Here is a 22,901-nt window from a genome sequence, read left to right as displayed (position 1 = left end):
AGGATAAAATACATTGCTGAGAATGTAATGAGCTTGATTCATGGAGGTAAATGTTTCCATTCAGGGTCTTATCAAAACAGCAAAACTAAAAATTCTTCAAAGTAATTCAACTTTACAAAGGTAAAACTGTTTTCTCCAGCCATTTCCAGGAGATGGGAAATGCAGTGAGATGTTTTGAGTTAACTTTCTCATCATGAGCCCTCGTAAAGAGCACTGGTTAGTAAGACAATAAATGAGCATGTTTTAATTAGAAAATGTGGAATCCAAGCACTTTTGTAGGAAAGAGGATGATAGCTTAAAAGAGACATCGGGAGACTAATAAAAGTTAAAATGCATTAAGTGGCCACAGTGAACTCAAAGGTAAAGTTGTGGGATGTTTGAGAAGTGAACCAGAGAGTGAGATGAGTCAGAAGGGGGTGGGAGGAGTTAGTCAGTGGAACTTATTCCTTCTAGTTCATGTTGAAATCAGCTGTAAACCCCCTTCTGCGCCCAGGCGAGTGAGAAAACTCAATGCCATGAAATTCTTCCACCTCCCACCCTGACCAGGACCATGTCTGCCCAGAAAAGAAAGAAAATCACCATCATCAGACAATAAGAGCAGGCCAATGGGCTGTGGCAAAACTGGCATAGAATCTGACCTGGCTGGCCTGTGTTCTGCCTGCCAAGCCTCCTTTCTAAACTCTCCTAATAACAAGGTGAGGGTAATGGGCCAGGCCTCTGCCTCATCACACAGATCCCCGGGGGAAACAGGATCCAGGTCTAGCCAATCAATGTGATCTGTTCTGCAAGCCTCAGGATTGGTTGGTTGTGGTCATGTGACCCTGGATGGCTTCCATGGGCCATCCAGGGTTATTGAAAGATCAGGAAGAGGAGCTTCACTTCCTTCTTGGTTTCTGAAGTACCCGAGAAGATAGCCTGTAGGGTCCACGAGATATCACAAATGAGGCCTGAGTAAGAACTGTGTTGGAAAATAGAAAAGCCAGGATGAGGGGGCGATTCCTAATGCCTGACTCTAAGTACTTGAATCCAAGTTGGTCAGGATCTTCTCTTTCTCAGCCTTCCATCTTCCGAAGCTTGTTTCCCTGAGACATCAAAGGGATAACAAATCCCCCAGGGCTTCCATTCAGATAACATGATGTAAAGTACCTAATACTATGCTAGACACGGAGTAGGCACTTCAGAGATGATGCCGTCCAAAAACCCAAACCAAAAAGTTTTGAGTGGTTTCTGGGAAAAGGAAAGATTTTCAACAGGGCCACAACTTTTCCTTCTCGTGTGGATTGTGAGGTGTAGCAGCTGGAAGGGATGATCTTCTCATCCTCTGCCTTCAGCAGACCACTGCAGGACAGACCAAGGAAGAGAAGCCCTCAGCTGAAAATGAGATCACCCAGAAAATTCACAGACAGTGTGGTCTTGTCCTCAGAGGACTTGTAAATTTATAGTTTCATTTTACTGAATTAGCGAGGATGGGGACAGGGCAGAGCCGATTTCCCTAGGGTCCCACCAAATGTTGAAATGGGCCAAATAGTTCCCTCTGCCCTTCCTCACATGTTCCCAAGTGCAGTAGAGAGGAACCAGTTGATAAGAAATTTAAGAAGTCACTAAGATTGAGCTTTCCATTTTAAGTTCTTATCTGAGCATGTAGCAATGCAAGAATCACATCATTTCCTACCTTTCCTTCCATGCAGGATTTCAAATATGATTGTTCAAATAATTTAATGAATAAGATTTTAAATGTCATGTCATTGGTGTAGAAAATCTTCATGGGGGGGGCGGGAATCACTGTTGAGAAATGGACTCATAGATACCAGCACCTAGTTGAAGTTTTAACAAATTAAAATACGATTTCAATACAATTCAGCAAGTAGGGGGGGAAAGTTCATTCTCATTTGAAATATAAGGCATGCACAGTTAAGTTACTGATGACAGACACTGCAGTATTTACTGACCACTAACTAGGTACCCTGAGCAAGAAATGTTTCCATGAGAAATTTTTTAAAATACACAATTTCAAGGGTGAGTCTCTGTGTTCACGGTTGCCATGACCTCTAAAAAATGAATATTTGAAAACAAGATTCAAAGAACAGGCACAAATTGTTTGGCGGGCTTTGGGGGAAAGAAAGCTATCTGAGAAAAGTTTCTTAAACATTCCCATATGATCTACCTCTGGCTGGGCGTAATGGCTGAGTGCCTTGTGACAGATTGAATTCTGGGGACACAAGATCCCAACTCACAATGGCAAGCGAGGCCAAGACTAATAAATCAAAGGAAGCTTCAGAAAAGTTACAGGTCCTACTTTGCCTGCCTGGGAGAACTACAGACACCTTATCTGGCTTCTGCGAAAAGAAAAGGATCATGGGAAGCTAGAATTAGAAAAAGACTTGGGCTTCAAGTCTCTCCCTGTCTGCGCCAGATAAAATATCCCCTGGGAAGACGTCAGGAAATGCCCCCAGGGAATGACAGTTGATATTAGCTGAATGGGTGAAAGAGCACAGACAGAGATGGAAATATTGGGCTTTTTCAAACTGTGATTGTCACCTGAGTCTTCCACATTTACAGACTTGGGGCAGAGCCTTGCTCTTCCAAGGCATGACCACCAGGTGGCCTCAGTCCATAATTGGGTCCCCGTGGTCCCGGCTGCGGGGATGGATGCTTCTTTCTACCTGGAGGCTTAGCTGTGGTGACTTGCAAATAAGAAGTTTAAGTCTCCAATGATTTAATCGACTTAGCGGGTTTTTAATTTTACAGAGGGAGCTGAATTTAAAAAGGAAGGCTGCTCTTTGGACATCCCTATCTTCGAGGGTGCTTCTAGGTTTGCAAACGATGCCAAGAAAAGGCTGCAGTGGTCTTGAGTAAGATGTAATGCTTGTTTCCTTCTTAATGCACCTTGTAATTTGCACACGTGCCACGACACTTTATTTATTTTCTTATTAATGGGTTCGAGTGTGTTTAACACCACAAGCCATAAATTGCAGAGCGGTGGATTAGACTGGGCTCTCTTTATTTTCCTGCCAATTGTCAGAAAGGGCTTTGGGGGATGAGGTGCCCCTCCTAGCTGGCTTTTTCTCTACCACCCCCACCCCTTGGCTCCATCCAACAACCAACCCCCTTGTTCCCATCTGCCAAAGGGGAAAATAAAAAAGACCCAGGCTGGTTTCTCATTGGCGAGCTTGCCTATTGAGCAGCTCTGTTATTGAGATTAATAAGCTGCCAGTTTCCAAGGAAGACTAAGAAAACTGCAAAATTAAAGTGCACTGCATCGTGAAATGCTGTTGGTGGCCAGGCGGGATCAGGGTGTCAAAAAGGCAAGGTAAAGTCATAAAATAAGGCTGAGCTTGAAAGGCTAACCTAAAGGTCTCATTAATTTCCATGTTGCCTCTGATGAGAATCTAGAGGGGGCATAATGTTTTGCAATATGGAGAAATCAAGCTGCCTATTGATTTGAAAAGTGCTTCGATGCATTTGGTTCACCCAGAATGAATTCTAGCTTTAAACCTTACTTGAAAACATTATGGGGGAAAATAAAACCGACTCCAACAGGTTACCTTGGTTTAATATTCTCAAGATCAAGCTTGTCAGTGATTCTGTCAGAAAATTAATCCTTAGGTAGAAAAATCAATCAGAGAACAAGTTTGGAATAGTCTTTGGACTCAGCATGGTGAGGATGTTCCAACAATCGCTTTGCTTCTCTGTGAGAACCTTATTTACTAAAGGTCTCGAATCTTGATTCCAAAAAATGCACTACCAACGCAGCATCCAGATCAGGCCAAGATGAGGCATGCTGAACACTAGAAAAGTGTTTTTTGATCCCCAGATTAGATTTCCTGAATGCCACTCATCAAGCCCAGCATGCTCAACTCTGTACCAGAGTCCTTGCCTTGGTTTCCAGCTACGGGGAGAACGACCTATCAGGATGACCAGGTGGTCAGCCATGGTCAGCCAGGGCCAGCCAGGGCACTAAGGTGGTTAGGCTTATTCCTATCAATCTAGCAAAGTTCTGTTTAGAAGAAAAAAATAAAATTATAGATCATGAACTTAAAACAGAGCTGCACTTCTAGTCTTCTCAGTATTGGTTTGTGCCCACCTCTTAAAAGGCAGAGCATTAAACCTCTGCCTGTAAACCTACTGACCCACGTCCCATGCGGTCCCTACCATGGACCCTGGGCTGCCTCCAGCCCTCGGAGCTAAAGCCAGGAGTCCCTGCTTCTGATTTGGACAATGACTGCGTCTAGATCTAGTAACAGGCTGGACTCACCCCATATATCGTTCCTTGACTTAAGTCACTTAGAATGCAACAACTTCGCCAATCCTGTGGCCAAGACAAATTAACTTCTTAAGTGCCATCAGAATAGGAATAGCTTTCCTCCCCCACTGCAAGTCCCAAACGCATTATCAAAAATTGCTAAACACGTGGGATTTGGAGTCAGGTAGAACTGAGCTCCAGTCCGGCTCTGCTACTTACTAATGGGCGATGCATAACTTATCCACCCTGAGGCTTCACTTCCCTTTATTTGAAATAGAGATAGTGGCATGCACCTAGCGGAAAGGTTTAAGGGATTAAATAGGATCATATATGTAAACAGGATCATATATATAAAGCTGAGGGCCAAGTCAAAGGCACTCGATTAAGAAAAGCTGTAATTCCTCTACCTATACAGTCATGTAGAATAAATTGAGCATGATTTTTGCAGAAAAAAAATATAAAGAGAAAAATCAACTGCTAGTTGGTTATAGTAGCTTGTGCCTGTAATCCCAGCCATTTAGGAGACTGAGGCAGGAGGATCTCAAGTTCGAAACTAGCCTGGGCAACTTAGTGAGACTCTTAAAATAAGGTAAAAATAAAATGAAAAAGGATTTGGGGCTAGATGCAGTGGTGCATACCTGTAATCCCAGTGGCTCGGGAGGCTGAGGCAGGAGGATGGTGAATTCAAAGCCAGCCTCAGCAACAGTGAGGTGCTAAGCAACTCAGTGAGACTGTTTCTAAGTAAAATACAAAATAGGGCTGGCGATGTGGCTCAGTGGTTGGGTGCCCCTGAGTTCAATCCCTGGTACTCTACCTGCCCCAAACAAAAGGGCTTGGGATGTAGCTCGGTGGTAGAACACTTGCCTAGATCGTGAGAGGCCCTGGGTTCCATCCCCAGTACTAACAAAACAAAACAAAAAAACAATTCCTGACATCTTCAGATACAATAAATACATTCTTATTCGTAAATGGATGATTTTCTGTTACATATATATTTAGAATCTAAAGGCCTGACCAATAGTGACTACACTTAATTCTCTTCACCTTGTAGATTTAGCATGTCCCAAACGGAACTAGTGTTTTACGCCACAGAACCTGTTTGTAATTAAGCAAATGGCATCACTGTTCACCCAGACTCTGAAGTCAAGAGGCTGACCGGAGCCCTGGCTCTCAGTGCCACAAGGCAGGTATGACTGTGTGAGTCCACCCTGAAGCGGCCTCACATCCCGGGTTAAAGTACCACGGCCCCTGGCAAGGCAGCCCAGTCCTCTGAGGATTGCAAGGTTTTCTGACTGGACCTTCAGTCCCCCTCACTCCCAAACTATCTTATTGTTTTACTCTCTCACTTAAAAAGCTCTTGGGTGAATGTTCCATCTTTAACACAGCCTGAGGCCTTGGAACCCCCAGCCCTTCCTACCTTTCCTGAAGCCTTAGTATTTATTCCCCAGGCAGGACACGGTATCTGCTACCCACAACTCTCCACGCCTGATCGCCACTGCTCGTCTTGAGCGTAAATGTCCGTCTCTCGTGGGTGTGGCTTCTCTAGTCCTCTCTGGGCACTTAGCATGGAAGGGACATTTCTATCATCATTTGCTCTTGTACCTCCCACCTAGCATCTGGGTGAGGGCAGCGACTTTGTTCTCCTTCTTTTTTGAATTCTCAGTGACTAGCACATGGTAGGGGTTCTCATAGATATTTCTAGAATGAATAATGGATGGCCGTCTTAAAAAACAACTTGCAAACTTGTGTATAGTTGGAGGACCTGGGTGAATAGAGTCAGGCCTTCCAGTACTTCAAAACTCAGAGGGAAATTTTGTCCTGCTTAGGGATTCTCTTTGGAGACCTGCCGCCCAAATACAATCAGAGAGAAGCTTGCTTCAGCAAAAGGCACACGGGGAGGAAAGTGAGCTGTCTCTCTGCGACTGTTCTGTGGCAGACAAGACGAGCTGACTTCAAACACTCCCAAGGAGGCAATGACCAGGGATACCAACCAAGAATTGCAGTTATGCTCTGTGCCAGGAGCTTCTCTAAAAAGATGGGGCAGAAGGCAGTGAATCGCCAACAAGACAACTCTCTGCCTTATGTTTGCTTTTTCTTGGATTATTTTTAAAAAATTTTTTATTTTTACAGACTGCATTTTGATTCATTGTACACAAATGGGGTACATCTTTTCATTTCTATGGTTGTGCATGACAGATTCATAACATTCGTGTGATCACACATGTACATAGGTTAATGATGTCTGTTTCATTCCGCCATTTTTCAAATCCCCTCCCTCTCATTTCCCTCTACATAATCTATAGTTCCTCCATTCTTCTCTCACCCTCACCCCCCACCCCCATTATATATCATCATGCACTTATCAGGGAAAACATTCAGCCTTTGGTTTTTTGGGACTGACTTATTTTACTTTGCATGATATTCTCCAATTCCATCCATTTACCTGCAAATGCCATACTATTCTTCTTCTTTATGACTGATTAATATTCCATTGTGTATATATACCACAGTTTCTTTATCCATTTATCTATTGAAGGGCATCTAGGTTGGTTCCACAATCTAGCTATGGTGAATTGAGCTGCTATAAACATTGATGTGGCTGTGTTACTGTAGTATGCTAATTTTAAGTCCTTTGGGTATAAAACAAGGAGTGGGATAACTGGGTCAAAAGATGTGTCCATTCCAAGTTTTCTGAGGATTCTCCATACTGCTTTCCAGGGTTATATTAGGGTTAATATGTAAATGGAGTGTTTCTGGTAGTGGAAATTTATACACGCTGTTCTTTTTTAAGATTAACATTGATCTAGAGCTATCCTCACATGTTCTTTTGTCTTGTATTAAATCCTAAATAACTTTCCTACTTTCATCTATGAACACACGATCACTGTAACTCCACATCATGTACAACCACAAGGACGGGAAGTTGTGCTCCAGGTATGCGTGGTATGTCCAAATAAACTCTACTGTCATGTTTATCTAAAAAGAACACATATATGAAAAAGAAAAAAATCAGTTCTATTTTCTAGCTCTGTCTCCTTCATCAGAACCCCTGATTCTACTTGTCATAGAAAAAAAAAAGGAAAAAGCATGATTCAGAGAGGGTCTAGCGAGCCCCATAAGACTGATGAGGAAGCCATAGAGCAGCACAGGGAGGCGAGGGCCCACCACCCACAGCCTCGGGAAACTCCGGCAGGGGGCCTCCAGCTTCTGGGCCTGGCAGAAGGCCTGCTTGTTACCTCAGGACTCCTTCCCCGCACCCAGAGGTCTGCACTAACCAGAGAGGCACAGTGAAGATGTTTGTGAATATCCACTGGGTTTTCTAAATCAGTGAGCACACACCATCAGCCTTCAGAACCTCTTTCCTTTAATGACTCTCTCTCTCCAGGAAGTGATTAACCCCTTCTTATTTGACATAGGATAGGAATGTGAATCCTAATATGGCATTGCACCCCTACCAAGAAGGATTCCCATACTTATACTCTCTCACAGGTAAGAAAATGACATCATTAAACCAACGGTGTTTCAGCATTTAAGTGAGTAAATTTGTTCAGTTCTCAGTTGCCAGGATACATGAACAAAGCTGGGAATGGGAAGAAATAATATGCTAAATACTGTGCTTTTCTACTAGGTGAACTTCTACTGATCCTTCAAAACCCAGCCCAAGCGGCCCTTCACCTGTGAAACTTCTCATGACATTTATGGAAGAGTTAATTCCTTCTTTCAACCACTGTAACTTTTACACTCTTTTATTGTGTATGCTGCAGTATCTTTTTGTTTATTTAACAATCTCCTCCTTTACAGTATGTGAGAGTCATAGCGGATGATGCATGTTGTACTATCACCTCCTCTGCATCTAACACTGTTCTTGTCCCACTGAAGTGACTCAAAAATATTTGCTATTAAGAAAGGAAATTAGTAATATTTAAAAGAGAATCATCAATTCCAGCAACTCTATAGACTACTGCCCAAGCCCTCGGATCTCATGTCCCCTTTCACATCCAAATCCTTTGTACTCAGTTCCATGAGCAGTTTCACAGATTTGCCAAATTTTGCACACTGCCTGATTTCTGATCCTGGTCCCATCAGAAGACCTGACATTCTCTCATTCTTGTCAAAGGACATGCAGATGCTGTTCTCATTTGTTTTTACCTTTCTGGTAGACTTCATGGATTCAGCACTCTTATTTACCTGCTAAATTTTGTCTTTGAGTTGCCTCTTCTGAAGGCATCATTCAGGAGTCCTAAGCCTTCAAGAAATGCCCATATCTAAAAGATGTGCAGAAGGACTCTAGAGATCTGGAAAGTAAATTCTGCAAGAGCTAACTTCAGGAAAGCAGGAAAAGGACCTGCTGGTTTTGTGGGACCGTCTACCAGATGTTTGTCAAGAGGACATTTTATTACGAATGATTATTCAAAGCAAACCACCCGGGGTGCCACACAATTACATCAGGAGCTGGGAGATGTCTTTGGGTTGATGTTTAAATGTCGCATGCGATTGTATCACAGAGGGGAGACCCTGCAAAGAGCAGACACTCTGCTGGATCTGGCCCTGTAAATGTCCCGATTAGGGCTGCAATGTAGGTTTGCGATCGTTCTCCCATCAACATCTCATCACCTTGCTTCCTGGGTAGGGAATGCGATGGGTCCATGCAAGGTGACTTCTAATTTATTGCCTCCCTGAAGCCATACGATTCGTGCAGGTGACTTCGTCGCTCTACATCTGGGTTCTGTACCTTTCAAACAGCAATATAGCAGTCCCCTCCGACCTTGCTGGATTGCTTTTGGGATTGAAAGAGATAATACTTGCAGGCATGAATGTCCAGCTTAGCCCTATCAAAACTGCTAATGGGGTTGGTGGGCCTCTTCTCCTTCATCTAATCTGCCAGGTAGCCCTTCTTCCCAGAAACTGTTTTCCAAATAATCATTTATAAACATAAAAATAGGTTGACTTGAGCCCAACGCACTCTAGGGAAGTTCATGGGGAGGAGGAAAGTGAGAGAATCTCATGCAGCCTGCAGGACTACCATGACCCAGAACATTCCCAGTCCAGGCGGGTTGACCAGTTGCTTCTGGTCAGCCGTCTCAGTGCATTACAACAGTGCAGATTTTAAATTCAAGACGGTATATACTACATACAAACAGTTTTTATTGACTTGACATCTTTTAAGCTTCTAAGATGAAGAGTGTGGGCATGTTTAAAAATAACCTATAATTGTCAGAAAATAAGATTAACTCAAGTTTGGTGTGATTATACTGACAAGGATATACCATACATTAATGTTCAAGATCTTATTTACAAAAACCAAAAACGTCAGAGACAAGAAACGGCCCTGAATGCTACAGCTTATGAAACTGCTTCCAGTTGTGTGCAGAAAATCCACTGGCCATTACCAGAAAGATTACAGATTATTTCTGTCTTTTTCTCAACACCTAAGTTATTAAAGTTTACAAACTGCGAACTTTGTGAAGGGCCAACATGAATTTGCCCTTTTCTCTGTGAGTCTCCATGGTCCTTCCAGACAAGAAAACAATAGCAACCGGAGCCCAGAAACCCTGACGGAGTCGTGGGCGGAGCCACAAGGCTGTTTCAATGCCTGGCCAATCCGCTCGCAGCCCTCGCTGTCAATCATATCCCAGCCCACCTTGCTATGACCCAAGGGTCTTCCCGCGGGTCATTAAGGCACACGTGGCTTTGGAAGACCAGAGTGAAGGTGGAAAGATGGGAGAAGGAAAGGCAAAACAGAACAAAGCCAGACCTGGAGATCATTTTCAAACTCTTCCCGGCTGACATCAATGCTGCCCTTTTTTTCTTGTTTGTTTTTATACATTATTGTTTGGCCCACAGGCATCAAGCTGTTAGTGTGTACAGGAGGGATTAAAGTGAGACTGCATGTTGGATGAAATATAAATTAAAATTATACTTCTGTCAGTCTGGAATCAGAGATTGTTTCTCAAGGTCTCCCCAAACACTTAATTTCAAATGAGTCTTCATTTATTACTTCAAGAAAGGCCAAATGCATAATTTATCAGCAGCTTTCAGTCAATATACCCTTATAAGCATGTTTCCCATGAGCCTTTGAGTAAAAATATGTTATGCTAATTCTATTAGTTGGGTACACAAGAGCTGTCTAAGAGAGTAAACAAGCATTAAAAGGAGACACGTGTGAACAAAGAAATACCTATCAACCCACCGCCCAGGGTCGAATTACCAAGGGAATAGGAGGGGCCCAGCCTGTCTGCTATTCATGTCAGGGTCTGCCTTCCACTAGAAGGCTGAGATCCCCCAGTGGCCGTGTATAGGTGGCTCAGGGTCAAGGCGAGGGTCACTGGCAGAGCTCCAAGTAGGGATGGGACTCACCGGGTCTCCAGGGGGACGTTGCTGTTCAGCACCCAGCTGTCCTGAAGTTGCACTGACTCCGGAGTGGTGGCCAGGTCATTGGGCGCCGGCGCCGGGGCGTGGATCTGACTCCTCCGGTTGGTCAACGAGTTCCTGTTGAGGGAGTTGGCGGAGGAGTGGTGGTGGGACAGCGTGTGGTTGTGAGGGGGCGGGAGAGGGGGCCTCAGCGTGGACTGGCTGTGGTGGTTTGGAGGGCCTGAAAAAGAGGAAGGAGAGAGCTGTCAGCACCTGTCCATCCCAGCCTCAGGCACTCTGCAAACCCACAGAGGGGCGTCTGCAACCCAAATCCCTATGCTGACCGCCTTGGAGTTCCACAAACCAGAGGCACAGGTGAGACTGCAGAAAGCCCAGGGTTAGTTACAAATGCGTGACATAGTTTCATTTGCATTGATCCATATGCATCCAATGAAGGACGAGGTGAGCAAAATCAAGTTGATGAGGGATGACCCGTGGAATTATTTGGAACATATCATTACTGCGAGAAGAGGAACGCAAGACTCAAGGTTGAGGATTGCTGTGACAAGTTTCCACCCCATTTCCTGGTAAATCTGTACACTGCACACACCCTTGAAAAAGTAGAAGTTGACCTGAAGGAAGGAGGAAGTAGAATAATGGTTACCAGAGACCAGGGAGGAAGCAGGAGATGGGGAGGGATTGGTCATGGGCACATATGTACAGTTAGTTAGGAGAGAGAAGTTCTGGTATTCTGCTGCATAGTGGGGTAATGATGGTCAATAATCATGTGTATGTCAAAATACTAAAAGAGAGGATTTTGGCCAGAGGCCCTGGTACACGCCTATAAGCCTATATAACTATAACTATAAAACTTATATAACTTACATAACTATATAACTATATAACTTATATAACTATAAGCCTATATAACTATAACTCAAGAGGCTGAGGCAGGAGGATTTCAAGTTTGAGGTCAGCTGCAGCAATTTAGAGAGATCCTGTATCAAAATGAAATGTTAAAAGGAATTGGAGATGTAGCTACATAGTAAAGCACCCTAGGTTCAATGTCCTGTACCGAAGGAAAAAAAAAAAGATCTTGAATGTTTTGCCACAAAGATAAAATATCTGAGGTGACAGATGTGTTAATTACCCTGATTTTTTCATGACACAAAGCATACAAGTATGGAAGCGTCACATTGTAACCCATAAATATGTACAATTCTTGTGTGTCAACTAAGCATAAAATTAAAAATGAATCTTTCTAAAGGAAATAAGAACATGGTATGGCAGGTGGTGGGGTCAGACAGGACAGTGAAGTGGCAGACACCCCAATGCCCGTGTGGCCACGTGCAAACGTGTAAGGCATCAAGGCAGATTCGATTCCTCCTTTTGCTAGAAAAACTGAAGATCTGACTTGTGGGTGAAATTTTAAGATTTGACAATTAATTCAAAATAAATTGATAAATAAGCAAGTAAATATGCACAGAAATGCAATGTTTGTATGTACAAGTGTTTCTGGAGAGTCAACCAAACACCTCCGGGAGTCTACTCTGATCAGTGAGTTGATAACTTCTCTCCTCTGAGAGATGAGCCCCAAGGACTGAGTCTCCCGAGAAGGCCAGGGGAGATGTTTTCAAACCGTGATCCTCACTTCAGGTTGCATCCTGTTTTTAATAATGAAATCCTCTATCTTCGCAAGAAAAATGAGCACACGAGAACTCCACATCTGGAAATATCCCCGTGTACCTATCAACCCCAGAGGACAGCTTCACGTGAGGTTTATGCAGCAACTGGTCCCCGATTTCCACGATGAAATCTTTTAAGCAGAATGAAATCGAAAGTGGTCCACTCTGAGAAGTAAGCCTATAATTTCGCTTTAATGGATGCTGAAACATGACTTTTAATTTGTGTCCTTTGAGAAAGTTTATTTTTTCTGAAGCCTCCAGGCAGGGCTGGCAGCTCACCAGGTGACTGCTGAGCCTTGTCATTTTGGCCCCTGCCAACTTTTAAAATCCTCAGCCCCTGCTGTCCTGGCTTGAAGAAGTTGGCTCAAGTCATTTAAACAAGCAATTTGACACAAATTTCAACTACTTGTCTCCTTATGTGGCCGGGCTCCATCTCCAAAAGGTGTAATCTACATTCTGGGGTTCCTGCGAAGCCTGCCGAAGCATCCCGAGGGAAAGACAACGTGTCAAAAAGACGGAGGTGTGGAGACCACCACAACCAACAGAGACAGGCAGAGAAATACGGTGGAAACCACTTTCTTGAAGTTTGCCTCTCTGGGACGAAGTCACCGAATAACATCAGTAAAAAGACAACCGAAGCTGAAACCCGGTGGGAAATGCCACAGTGCCGTTGTATAGATTTTAAATCGTGCCCTCCAAATGAACCTATAATTCATGTTTTACATTATGCATCGGTGACACTTTAAATACATCTTTGGGGGAGTTTCATAGCTGTAGCACGCTATTATATTTTCTGGCATTGTTGTCTGTCGAATAATATATTATTACATGGTTATTTAGCATTTGTCTGTCTCATGTTGGTGGAAGGAGGCAGGGAAGGGGGTGAATGATGTAATAATGATCCCTCAGAGATGCACTCTGAGCCCCTCGCATGTGGTTAATGAATTCTCTTGCCTTTCTTTCTCCTTCTCTCAACTCCCATCCAAGTGGTGTCACTACTCCCCATTAGTCAGGTAATTATGGGACTTGCTGCGGGAAGATGGGGTGAGTCAATGCAGAAGTGGGAATGCACCTCCTCTGCCGAGACCTGGCTTTCCTTCACCCCAGCCCCAGCCTCCAGACCACACACTCTCCCCAGTACAAAGAGGCCGTGGGAGGGACTTAATTCACTACGTGCGTTGGCAGACCCTTCTGCTTCCTGGGTATTCACCCTGAGCTAAGTTTCCTGGCTGGCTCCCACTTATGTGGCCGTTCTCTGTCCGTCTGCCTCGTGTGTGGGCAGAATTCCCCTGGCTGTGGGACCCGGGGTAGCGCCCCGGGGAGTGGATGCTCTGATTTGGGTACTACGTGATCTGTTTCAAATAGAAAGCATGGTAAATTTCCCAGTTTGCTGGGAAGGAGGTCAAGTTCTCTTTTCGTTCTTCTAAAGAAAAGGTTTAGAACTTCCAGGAAGACATGGAGAAAGAAGAGGAAAGGCAGATGACAGAATACTCAATTTTCCACTCACTCTCTCCTCCTAGGAAACAACATTCTATTTCACTGCAAATAAATGTAGTTATTGATAACAACTAAACCCCCAAATTATTCAGCATCCTCAGGAAGATGTTTACCATATTATCATCACTCATATCCACAGTGATGTTGATTTTATTTGCTCACCTGTCTATTCAACAGTCATAGTTTGAAGTAGGTGGAGGAGGAAGGAGGAAAAGAAGCACAGCAGAGTAGTGAGTGCCACCCTGGGGATGTGATGTGATGTGGGAATGTCCAGGAGGGGCATTTGGCTGGAGGTTAGCACAGAACCTCTCAGGAGCCAGGCTCAAAGATCAGGTCTGCCACTTTCTGGCTGCATGAACCTGAGCATGCTACCTCACTGGGGTAGTCTCACTTATCCTACTGCCGAAGGGTGACAGGTAGCATAAACTATCTGCTAAGGTTGCCGTGAAAGTTAGAGTGAAAGGGTGAATGTCAAGTGCTTAATATACTACCCAGTGGTGGGCAAGCTCCCCAAACCATGTGCATAGCACCCACGTTTGGTTCTTTCAGGAATAAAGGGATGGATAAGACATAATGGCATTTTTCAAGGAGCTCAGATTTGTAGCAAAAGTAAATCTAGACTTGACTTATCCAGGTCACAAGTAATAGATCAGTAGCCCTCAATCTGAATATGATCAAAAATTAAAAGTCATTATTCTGTGGAACATTCCAAATTTCTGACTTCTGGGACAAAAATCAAAATCAAAACGCTGAGTCTGTATTCCCGCATAACAGCAGCCGGGTAGAGGTGGATGCCCTTGGTCTCTTGTGCAGTGTGCCATCAACCTCGTCATCCCTGTTACTGTCCCTGCTGGTCATGCCCGTTGTGTCCTCTCCTCCTTGTGCTTCTGTGCTGTTGGCTCCCAGCTCGACCTTGGGTACCTGGTATTCAGTGTGGGTATGTGTCTCCAGGATGACACGACCTCTGCTATGACCATTTGTCCCACGTACATTTTGCCTTCATCAGCTTTCATTACAGTTATCTGCCATACTTACTGGCTGGGAAGTTTTTCCCATTTCAAAAATACACACAATGACTGACAAGATGCCTCACAACTTCCCAAGAAACCAAAATATATGAAAAGCCCCTCTCCAAAATTTTGGATGTCTTCCATCCATGGTGAAACCAACACGGAACTCACCTTGATGAAGGAGCCCTCACATCCATGCTAAGTTCCGTATTTGTTGGGTTTAATTAATGTGTGTATTATTTATGGCTCTCCTATTACATAAATATAAAATCACATAATAATGCCATTTAATCACAAACAACTGCATAACATTAATGCTCACACAGTACCAACCTAATAAGAATGCTATCAGTCTGCAAAGGCAATTGTCCTTAGAAACCTTGGTGCCGACCTATCATATGGCACCTATTTGAGCGGAGAACCTGGAAGTTATTTTTAGTTGCTGGGCGGCTTTTAGTCCTAGCAAGAGAGAACTATTGCATTGGTTCTTTACTTAAAACTAAAGAAGGAAGAAGTCTAGAAAAGATGAGTGGCTTTATGGGGCAGGTGCTTCCAGGAATTTGAACATGAAGTGTTTGGATGAACACCACCACTGTCCTGCCACAGCATGGTTCCCACAGCTGTGTCGCACACTTTTTGTGCTGGTTGACTTTGACGAGAAAGTCAACCATGTGTCTTGCCCTGCTTAAATGCTTACCGGTTGACAGTGGAGTCTGAAGAAAAATAGAGCATGGCTTTGTGGAGTGATGATACCCATTCCAACAAAGATGGCGGCCTGCATCCACTCTGGCATTGACTATGGCAAGCTGCTCAAGTACAAGTGGGAACAACCAACACCCACGTTTTAAGAAAACATCAAGAAAGAATTTGGGGTGGGGAGCTACGGAAGTAAATTGTTAATAATTGGCTATTGTTGTTGTACTCTGCCTAAATAAACAGCTAGGGCAGGCCTTTCGTCTGGGTCTGCTGTTGCCAAGGGTGAGGGTATGGAGGGGGAGGAGGGACACACTGAGACAGCCTTGTCTTGCTTGATAGTCTGCACCAATTTTTCCTGGTGATTAAAAACAATGATAAAGTGTATGAAGGAAAAAAAAAAGTAGGGATCTGCCTCACTGCTAATAAATCACTCATGGCCGGGGGCGGCGTGCCCAGGTTGGTCTGTAAGCATTGATAAATTAACCACAAACTCTCTGCCTTCTTCTCTGGACCCACCTCTCTGGGGCAAGTTCCTTCTTGACGGTCGTCTGAAGATGCTAGAAGTGGGTTGGTGTTGGCAGAGACCTTGGAGCCTCCGTTGATGAAAACTGGCATGGGGCACTCTCCTGAAATTTGACCTTGTGTGGGAGCCAAAGGGAACTGGGGGTGAGGACTTTCCAGAAAAACAGCCTCTGGTTAGAACCAAGGCGGGCGGGTGTACTGCAGAGAGCCAGGCTGGTGGGTGCTGGGACTCTCTGCTCCACCACTTCCCCTGATGTGTGGCCCTTGCAAAGCTGCAAACCTTGTGTTGGAGTCTTTACCTGTGGGACAGATGGAGACTTTTGACTCACGGGCATAGTTGTTGGGAGAACCAGATGAGAATCTACAGACAAGAAGCTGAGCACAATTTATGGGACGTAGTAAGCTATTAATACATGGTATCATGATATAGGATTATTTGGCATAATTAAAGAAGCCGATAATAGTATCGGTGGCCAGGGCGAGCATGGTGCTGAGGTTTGGAATGGTGAGCATCTCCTGGCATGCCGTGGGTCCCGCTTGCCCTGGCTCTTGGAGGAAGATGTCAGATGGACCAATGGAGGGAAAATCACCCACTGCAGACCCTTCTAACTTCAGACTCAGCCTGAAGAAGGCCAGAGGGACTAAGAGATATAGCCTGGGGCTCTGATACAGGCAGTCCCCAAAGTGTATCTCTGAGGGGGGTGTCACAAAATAAAACTTGGGACTCAGAACTGTTCCATTTTCATAAATAAAACAATCGCTGTTAATGAAAACCCAATATAATACTATGGTTGCTATGAGTGAAATCCTCCCTGCTAAGTCCTGAGCATAAGTGATTTTAGTATATTCCCACTCACTGTTATTAGATCGACCACTTGTCATCCCTATTCCCCAGATCCAGCAAGTAAGGTTCAGAGAAGTTAAGTAACATACATGCCAAAGGTTGCACAGCTTAGTAAGTGGTAGACCTACTCTCTGATTCCAGGATCTCTTCTTCTTCTAACCACATGCAAAGAAACGTGGGGAAAGAGTACACTCAACAGGGAAGAAATAGGCCCCTGGCCTTGGGTGATGGGTACCTAGCATGCACAGAGGAAAACTGGCTTGACTCATTTCTTTGTACACACGTTGAATGGCAGAACAGAATCTGAGAGAATCTGGAGGGCTCGCCCACCTCAAAGCTCTGCTCTGCCTCCTGATGCTGCTGGAATTGGGAGAAATAGGCCAGAACAGCCAAACTGCAGTGCCATCTCTTTTTTATGCCTTCCCAAAGGCCCTCCCCCACGCTGTGTCCCCGGCTCCCAGAACCAGTGGCATGAGGGACGAGTTGCAATTAGGTCTGTCAGAGGCTGAGCCAAGGGCACACTCCGCCCTGGCTTGTCCTGCCCTCTTCTGACCGGAGGTATTTCACCAGCCCCCTGGGGACAGAGGGATGGGGAAGTGGTCCAAGTCCAGTCTCTTTCAGTGTTTGGAAAGAGATTTCCTTATTTGTCTCTAAATACTGGGCACTTCCAAAATGCAGCTCGCTCCCTCCTTCCCTGCCTTAATGGCTACAGAATGATTTGTCCCCACAGAAGGGACTTTTATTTTCTGCTCCTGGCGCACGTGTGCATTGCTGGCTTCACAGGGCAGGTGAACTGCCTACAGTATTTCACTGATCCCTCGGTATAGCTGGCCCCTGCTACAGCTCGCTGCAGCCTTTCCCAGTAAAGGGGAAGCGGGAGAAGGGATGAAGGTCTGAGCCAGATTTTATCCGCTCTCTCATTTCCTAGAGCTTGCTCCAGCTGGGGCCGGGGCCCCTCAGCAGAGGGACCACTGTCCTGCCCCAGGAGCTTCCCTGGTGGAAAGGGCCTGCTCAGCCTCAGCAGAAGGCCCGGCAGGGAAGGGCGGTGCTCGCGAAGGAATGATTTATCGCTCTCTTGCTTACACAAAATATATGACCTCAGAGGAAAAAACACCCAAGTGCCTCACGCTGACACACAGATCAGCATCGCCTGGCAGGAGCACGGGAATTACTGTCATAAGGAGCAATCACGTGCGGGCTCGGAAGCTCAAGTTCTGTCAGCTCTACCTGTACTCGAGAAGACTTGGCTGGAGGGACATCTTGGACCCTCTGGGAACGACAGCCCCATTTCATAAGCACCAGTTGTATGCTGAGTAGTCTGCCTATCTCGTCTTATTTAAAACTTACAATGACCTTCAGAGTAGATTTTGTTCTCCCTCTTCAAGGTGAGGCAGTTGGAGTGGGGGGAGGTCAAGGGATGGAAGTCTGGCCCCTCCAATCCCGCGTGGCACTGTGGTGTCCTGCTGTCTCTGCTGGGTGCCATCTTTGCACACGGGGTACATCTCTTTTTGTTTAAATTATTTTTGGGCTCTTCTGTGCTCTCCACTGCCTTGCCAGCTCCTCCACACAGGGGCTGTCTGTCCTGTTTTTACATCCCTAGCACAAAGTCACGGGGCCTGGTAGGTATAGAGAGTGTGCTGAATGGATGAATGGACGGCCCATGTCCCTGGGGGCAGGTTATATTTGGAGAGTCTCATGGAGAGGGATCAGAGCAGATTCCCACCTCTGTCCTTTGAATGTTTCTGTCTCTTGTTGGAATTACAAGGGGACATGCTTAATTCTCCTAATTTTTACTGCCCTGAAAAGGTTCTTTAACAGGGAGACAGTTGGATACAGAGAGAAAGTGGCTTTGAACCCCTCTGTCTTCAATTTTTTTTTTTTTTTTTTGGTTTTTTGTTCTTGGCTGTGCTAACCATTTCTTTTTTGTTTCAAATGGCTTTATTGAGATATAAAAAAATTCATCTTTTTAAAGCAGTATTTGTTTCTTTACCGTAGTTCTTTAATATTTAACATATTAACTCTATTTAGTATATTTAATATATCTTAGCTGTGTACCCCAACCACTGTCTAACTTCCAGACACTTCCATCACCCCCAAAGGACACGCCACCCCTGAGCTTCCCCGCCCGCAGGCTCGGGCAGATGCTGTCTACTTCTTCTTCCTATGGATTTGCCTATGAGGGACGTTTCGTGGAAGTGCTGATCCTTCTGCTTTTTAAAGACCGCGACGTCTGTCTGTTGCATGGCCTCCTGCAGCCAACCACGGTCAGATCTCAGGTGGGGCATACTTTTTACAACTTCAGATTCCCTCTCCCTGAAGAAACGAACTCATCTTTCTCTGAGGCAGGTCTGGCTTGTTGGTATTTTTTGGGGAGAGACACTGGAAAGCCATCAGGGCCCTTGAGGGATGGAGGAGGAGCCTGCTTCCTCCTGGTTCAGGGGAGGGGGACTTATGCTCAGCCCAAGCCCAGAGGGGTGCAGGCAGGGACGCGGTGGTGAGGGGCACAGAAAAATGCTGCATTTGGCACTGAGTCAGCAGCTGTCCAGGGTTTAAGCACTTAATGGTGAATGATTGCCCTATTTAGGACCATCCTGCCTACATGGGGCAAGTTCCCACGCAGATGGAGGACTTTCATCTCGGGTGCCCATCATTTGACCGTGCACCATGCTTAGTCTTTGCTTTCCTTAATCATGGGAAAGCATGACTTAAGGTCAACGTCAACTCCACTGGACACTTTCTAAGTCACACAAGACCACTTAAAATACTGGAGAGGAGCCCTTCTAAAGAGGAGATTTTTATTGCAAAGTTCCATCTGAGCAGTGCCTCTGTGAGCATTTCCATAAATCTACATTACCCTAGGTATTTGGGCTTCCTCTGGGAGAGACGAGCCTATCAGTAGAAAGTAATGGTTTTGGGTTTTTCAATTGCCCTAAGGAACTTGACAATACTATTAAGACCCATGAGCTCCCTGTCGAAAAGTTTAGAAGTGAAATTATTAATATGCCCAGACGTTATGTTGATTGTTGCGTTGTAGCAGAAAATACTCTTTCTGTTATTTGAGCGGCATTATCACTTTCCCAAGCAGAGAATTGCATCAAAAATTTAAACTGCTCTCATCCCGGCACAACACAGAATCTTTCAAGGTCTTATTGTAAAATAGGCTGGGCATAATTGGGATATTTCCCTACCTATGAAAGATAATAGGTTTTTCAAAGACCCAACTGTCGTGGGGTGGAGGGAGAAAAGCCACCCCAGTAGAATTCTCATCCATCAGGATGCCATTCTTCAGCTCTTCACCGAGGTTTTCCTTGGGGTGTATTTCATTTCTTTCTTCTTTCTTTGAGATATCCATGATTCTTTTCCTGGAACCCAGGAAAGGGACCCAAACAAAGATCAAATATGGTTTTGATTTCTGATGGAGCCTCTGACAAGCAGCATGGTGGGGACAGACTCTGATCTGCACCATTCATTAATAGCAAGAATGACTGAGGCATCCCCGTTAAATGGCAAGGACGGGATAAAGGTTCCTTGAGCATTTTCACTTCAAAGCTCAGCAGAATTATTTACTATCTAGGTGACCTTTTCCCCAAATCTCTCCTGGTACATGCCTTATAGGGCAAGGGAACAAAAGTTTCTCCATACTATATAAACAGAAGTCAGCTGAATGTCAGGCCTTGGGCTGCGTCTCCTTCATGTCAAGTGACAGCTGAAGTAATGGGAGGTGTAGGGCATATTGCTAGGGACACTGTCAGAACACTTCTTTGTCTTCAGAATACACACACACGTGAGCAAGTAATTACCCAAGAAAAACAAATATCTGAGTGCTTCCTGAAGCAGCATCCATCGCCCAGGATTATGTGGCTCAAGCACTGTGAGAGAAGGCGCCCTTTGGATTTTGTTCATAATTGTTTATTGGTTTCTCTCAAAGTTGTCTTGGGGTCGTTTTTATCTTCAAATTAAAGTGGATCAGACCTCTCCCAGGGCTCCTGGTCCTTCTCATTAGGGAGCGCGGAGCATGAGCCCAGGCACCCAGCAGCAGAGCTGGGAATGACAAGAGGAAACTCCTTGTCCCGACCCGAAGAGCCCCGGATGCAAGCGACCTCGAGAACTAAACTGGACCCCGGAATGGAAGGCTAGCCTTTTGTGAAGCGGAGGGGTTTCCGGCAGGAAGAGGAGTCGGTGTCGTTCAGAGCCCTGGATCCTGCGGTGCTGAGGTGGAAAAGTGGGTTTCTTCCTGGTCACAGTTCATGATGCCATTTCCGAGGTTTCCCTGGTCCTCAAGTACCCATCGCCCCAGTTTCCCCCAGGGGACTTTTGGACTTAGCCAGGGATTTTGAGGGGCTCTTTCTCTGTAGGCCTCTGTTTCCTCCTCCATAAAAGGATGGTGAATCACACTTCTGACTTGGTAGAGAGCTAAATGAGACAGTACATCTAAGCACTCAGAAAACGCATTACTGAGAGGGAACACTCAGGAAATGTCACTATTTACTTATTTACTTTTGCCCAAATATGCGAATTCTTTCTTGAGGGGGACACAGCACCTGTGATTCCAAGCTGATTATTTTGCTGACTTAAAAAACTTTCTGAGACCAGATGTTTTTAAGGTAAACAGCACCATTTAGATTAAGGGGTCCCCTTTCCACTAATGAGTTGCAGTAGTTCTGGGTTTTATAGAATATTAAGATAATCAGTGTGCTTATTTTTCACACTTGCAGCTTAAACACATTGGAATAAAACCCTGGGATGGAGGACAATTTAAAGTGCCTTATAGTAGCTATTTTCCTTTGATCTATTCTTTTATTGCCTGTGCATATCAGCACAGGAAAGACATAGGTTTTCTTCAGTGCCGCTGGTCCCACCAAGCACGGCCCCATTTCGCATGAAAAGCCCCTGGTAAAATTAGGGCTTTTGAGTTTCCCTGCCCTCTTGATGAGCCTGGAAGGTTGCCTTATCACTGCAATCGCTGTGGAGTGGCTTGCGACATCCTGAGTCGTTCATCACATTTAGATGGTTTAAGTCATGAATTAGCAATGTTTTCTCAGCGCTTCTTGGGTTGCTGAAACATGCTAGTATTTATCACCTCACATGGGATCATTCTTAATCCCATAATGTAGAGAGGGAGTCATCTCTCACGTGCAATAATCAGATTTGCTGGAGAAAATAATTTCCATTTTTAACACTGCCTATCTGACAGTTTAATAGTGTGGTCTGGGAAGGTTTCCTGATAAGATGACATTTGATCAGAGACCTGAAGGATAAAGGGAGGGTGCCATTCCACTGTGTGGAAGAACAATGATTCAGGCACAGGCAGTAGCAAAAGCCAAGGCTTTTTAAATGGAGCATGTGTGTAGGGACTGCTCAGAATATCAGCCTGGGTCTGCCTCTTCCACTCAGCAAGAAGATAGGTTTTCAAAGAAAACACCAAAGTAAATAAGTAAGGCCCTGGATCCTCCCTGGCTTCTGCCTGATTTGGGAACTCTCTAAGCAGGATTCAGCCCCACGTCCTTTGCACTTGCTAGAGCCTTATCCTGGGGACACAGATAACCTAGTAGATCACTCCTTGGATGTCTAAGGTCTCAAATGTCATCTTGGAATTCAACTTCAGCAGTGGTATCCTCCTTATTTTGCTTTCTTTCTTAGCTATATGTTGGGATCCAGTATTTTTAAAACTTAGGTTTCTGTAGAAGACAGTAAGTGTCATGAAGACAAAGACAGTATTGTCACATCCGTGGTGCTGGAACATTTGTAGGCAACGTAAATTGTTGCTGGGTTAATTGGCTAGGTAAGTAATTGTACCTTGACAAGTAGGGTAAGGATAAAGGAGTTGAAAGGATGTCCAAATCCAACAGAAATGACCATGTTCCTAAGAGGCTGTGGCATAGCGTGCTTTGGGGTAAACCTCAGAGGACTGAACTTGATCAAAATTCAAGAAAGAAATTTTTGTGGGTGTCCTGGTCAACACAAGACTCTTATCTTACTCAAAACTATAGCAAATTTTTCTCTTCCTGCAGCAACCCAAACATGACAACGAACGCTTCGCAAGCAGAAATCCC

General features: G+C 44.8%; 1 protein-coding gene across 9 annotated transcripts in view; it reads right to left on the bottom strand.

Moving 5' to 3' along the window:
• The window catches only part of Tenm2 (teneurin transmembrane protein 2), a 621,032-nt gene that overhangs the window by 254,753 nt on the left and 343,378 nt on the right, over positions 1-22,901 (bottom strand). For all 9 annotated transcript variants that reach the window (XM_047555832.1, XM_047555823.1, XM_047555824.1 and 6 more), the window contains one exon: positions 10,601-10,835. In XM_047555832.1, the coding sequence (XP_047411788.1) occupies positions 10,601-10,835 (235 nt within the window). The remainder of the gene's footprint in view (positions 1-10,600; positions 10,836-22,901) is intronic.

The sequence above is a fragment of the Sciurus carolinensis genome, chromosome 6 (assembly GCF_902686445.1).
Source record: "Sciurus carolinensis chromosome 6, mSciCar1.2, whole genome shotgun sequence".
Taxonomy (NCBI): domain Eukaryota; kingdom Metazoa; phylum Chordata; class Mammalia; order Rodentia; family Sciuridae; genus Sciurus; species Sciurus carolinensis.
The sequence above is the reverse complement of the archived record's forward strand: the minus strand, read 5'-3'. Positions and strand labels throughout refer to the sequence as shown.